Source organism: Gadus chalcogrammus, chromosome 5 (assembly GCF_026213295.1).
Source record: "Gadus chalcogrammus isolate NIFS_2021 chromosome 5, NIFS_Gcha_1.0, whole genome shotgun sequence".
In the NCBI taxonomy this organism is placed as follows: Eukaryota; Metazoa; Chordata; class Actinopteri; order Gadiformes; family Gadidae; genus Gadus; species Gadus chalcogrammus.
The window spans coordinates 23513838-23517368 of record NC_079416.1 but is presented as its reverse complement, the minus strand read 5'-3'; the positions used below and the strand labels follow the sequence as shown (position 1 = coordinate 23517368).

Genomic DNA, 3531 nt, shown 5'->3' with positions numbered 1-3531 from the left:
TGGTTATTATGGGATGTCAAACATGGTGAGATTAGTCGTGGCGACTGCATGCAAGGCCATATCTACCATGGTGGGGCGGAACACAGTGCTATGGGCAGTGTCAGTCAAGCAGTGAGTACTAAACCGGCAAGAAGGACAGGAAAGGGTCACGCAACTTGGCAGGGGACTTCAACGAGGAAAGGGTGAGAAACAAATAGAGGGAGAGAGAGAGGAAGAGCAGCAGAGAGAAGACAAAGACGATCTGAAACAAAAGAGACCATGCCACCGCTAGTCATGACTCCACATTCCGATACACACATGCGACAATCACACGCACACACGCTCGCACACATGGTGCGACCCCTAACCGGGTCACAACAACAACAACAACAACAGCAACAACAACAACTACATCAAGGGGGAGGAGGGGGCGTGTCCGGTCACTGAGCATGCTCTGTCTGAACACAACGCCCCCCCCCGGCTTTCTACTGCGTTCGACGGAGAGAGCTGCCCGGCAACAACACGCAGACGACTCCAGCCAATCAGAGATCAGAGCGGCCGGAAACCAACCCAAACAAAAACAAAAAGAAACAACTCAAAATACAAACAAAAAGAAGACGATGAGGAGGAGGAAGAAATGAAGGAGAGCTGAGGTGGCGTTTTGGAGGCAGGCGATGTCAACACGAGAGGAGGCGCGTCGATGGGTGGGGGGGGGCGAGGGAGGTGGAGGGTGGAGGGGGGGGGGGCCCGCGACCCGCCGGCCAATCACCTGCTGCAGCTGCGCGCGCGTGATGCGTATGACAGAGGGGAACTTGGCGTTGGCGGCGCCGGCCGGGATAGCGGGCAGCTTCCTGCGGGCGGGGGAGCGGGGGGGGGCCGGCGGCGGCGGCGAGGTGGACGACGGCGGGGGGAGGGGGGCGTGGCAGGAGGAGGAGGAGAAGGAGGCGCGCTCCCGCTCCCGCTGGTCGGCGGACAGGCTGCGGCGCAGCGCGGCGGGCCGCCGGAGGTGCAGGGGGTCCGACAGGGTGCAGAGGAGGGTGCGGGGGCTGGGGGAGCGCAGCTGCAGGGGGCTGCACGTCCGCACCGCCGCCGCCGCCTCCTCCGGGAGGGACGGGGGAGAGGAGGGGAGCTAGGAGACGGGAGAGGGGGAGAGGGAGAGAGGAGGAGGGGGAGGGGGGGAGACGGAGAGTGAGGAGGAGTGAGGGAGAGCGACTGGTAGAGCTGAAAGCGTGGCGGCCTTGTGGCGCAGCGCGGGGGGGGGGGGGGGGGGTTCCAAACAGGTGCACGCGTCTCTTCCAGGTTCGGAACGTTACGGTCCAGTTGGACGCCTTCTCCCGCGCAGTCGGATTCTAATTTGGGAAATTAAACCGGAGCAGGGAACGTTCCGAGCCTGGGACGTCCCACGCAGGAGGGGGGCCAAGGTTGTGCTTGGTTGGAGAATAGATGTGGAGCTCAAAACAAGCAGCGGTCAGCGTGGTGTTACAGTGGCTGGGGGTCGATCAGGATCGGCTGGATTAGGTTCAACTTAGAGGGGGGGTGTCTGAATGTGGGGGAGAAGGCCCACAGGACAGTTGGATCATCTAAACAGCTTTCATCCAAAAGCACGGGTTTGCATGAAATGATGAGACTTTGCGAGAATCTTCTACGATGCGAGGACGATTGATGACGCTTGGAGAAGATAAAAAGATGATGGAGTGCTGAAGTTCAGGGTAGAGAACGGGCGATAGAGTAACAAAGGTCATGAGCAGCAGAAGAAGCAAACAAATGGTCTGATCTGTCAGCGAAACCGAACGGGAAACCAAGGAATCTGTCAAACCAAACTTTAAAGTAAACTTTGCAAACAAGCACAAGCAGATGCAAATTAATCTCTGCAAAATAAGATCAACGTGAACAATAATCTAAAATTAATAAATGCCAATCAAAAGCCATGAGCTCTCTCTCATCGCGTCCCCCGTCTGCCGTTACCCCCCCACTGGTCTCTCTCGTATCAATAAGCGGAAGCCACTGGTGAGCGAGCGACACATAAAGCAGGGGCCGACGCCCCTAGCGTGAACGTCTGGGCCGCGGCGGCGCTGGCGCTACGACTCTGACACTGGCAGCGTTTTAGCAGGTAAAACCCCGAATACCGTCGGTATCGTGTGATGACATCACGCATGGCGGTCACATGTACCCGGGGACGGACGGACACGCCCTCTCACCTGAGTGAGGACCCCTTCCGCCAGGGCGTTGGCCGGGCTGGTCGGGGTCACGGGCGCCGGGTTCCCGGGGGGGGACCCCACGCTCAGCTCCAGCCGCTCCCCCTTGGAGACCCCCGACGACGAGGCCTGCGTGTCCGGCTTGGCTTTGCCGTAGCTGGGCCCCGGGCTGCCCCTGCCCCAACCGGGACTCTGCTCCCCAGGGCGGAGCACCTCCCCCTCCTCCCCCTCCTCCCCCACCGAGGGCGTGCCGGGGGCCTTGGGCCGCTCCAGCACCCCCCACTCCCGGGAGTCCACCTCCTGCCGGCAGGAGCTCAGGTTCAGCATCACGAAGCTGCTGGGGGCGTCGCCTGCCGGCTCGGGGGAACCGGGCGTGGCCGGCCGGGGGGAGCCCCTCCCGGACATGAACTCCTCGTCGTAGTGCCACACCCTCAGAGGCTCCTCCCCGGCGGGGGGGGGCGGGGCTACGGGGGGCGCGGGGGGGACCCGGTCCGCAGAGTCCCTGTCCTGGGGGGGGGGGCCACACGGCTGCTTGGGGGGGCTGGAGGAGGAGAGAGGGGAACACGACCGTTGGAAAACAGCAGAGTCGTCAGCAGAGGACACAACAAACTCATCAAAACTAAATAGAATTACACAAAAATATAAGATAATATTTAAAAAAATATCAACCAATTGATGAAGATAGATAAACGACTAAGACGGTAAAGAGACTAATGGTGTAAAAATATCTACTTTTCTGAATAAAACCAAATTGAGATTCAACTAACCAACTAATGTTGTATTTCACCATTCAAAGTGATATTCAACATTCAAATATGCAACACAAAATAAGCCACCAGTAGAACGTGGTTTAACGCAGTGGAAGACGAGTGAGAGAGAGAGAGAGAGAGAGAGAGAGAGAGAGAGAGAGAGAGAGAGAGAGAGAGAGAGAGAGAGAGAGAGAGAGAGAGAGAGAGAGAGAGAGAGCGGGAAGGCCCCTGTCTCTCACATCCTCTTCTCCAAAGTGGGAGTGAGCGTGAGAGGGGGAGGGCCCTGTCTCTCACATCCTCTTCTCCAAAGTGGGAGTGAGCGTGAGAGGGGGAGGGCCCTGTCTCTCACATCCTCTTTTCCAAAGTGGGAGTGAGCGTGAGAGGGGGAGGGCCCTGTCTCTCACATCCTCTTTTCCAAAGTGGGAGTGAGCGTGAGAGGGGGAGGGCCCTGCCTCTCACATCCTCTGTTTCCATCCTGATAAACCTGGTTCTTCTCTGCAGGGGGGGGGTGGAGCTCACCAGGGCTCCGCTCCGAGGCGCTCCGGGCCGGGCTTGGCCTCCAGGCTCAGCCTGCGCTCCAGCTCCAGGCTGTGGATGTTGCGGAGCTT

The 3531-nt window shown here is 59.2% G+C and overlaps 1 protein-coding gene across 1 annotated transcript in view; it reads right to left on the bottom strand.

Moving 5' to 3' along the window:
• Positions 1–3531, bottom strand: part of cdan1 (codanin 1) — a 32314-nt gene that overhangs the window by 13246 nt on the left and 15537 nt on the right. The window contains exons 12-14 of the mRNA XM_056589818.1: positions 3443–3531; positions 2178–2715; positions 749–1108 (exon numbers count right to left, since the gene is read on the bottom strand). The exon at positions 3443–3531 is cut by the window's right edge and continues 132 nt beyond it. Coding sequence (XP_056445793.1) covers positions 749–1108; positions 2178–2715; positions 3443–3531 — 987 coding nt within the window. The remainder of the gene's footprint in view (positions 1–748; positions 1109–2177; positions 2716–3442) is intronic.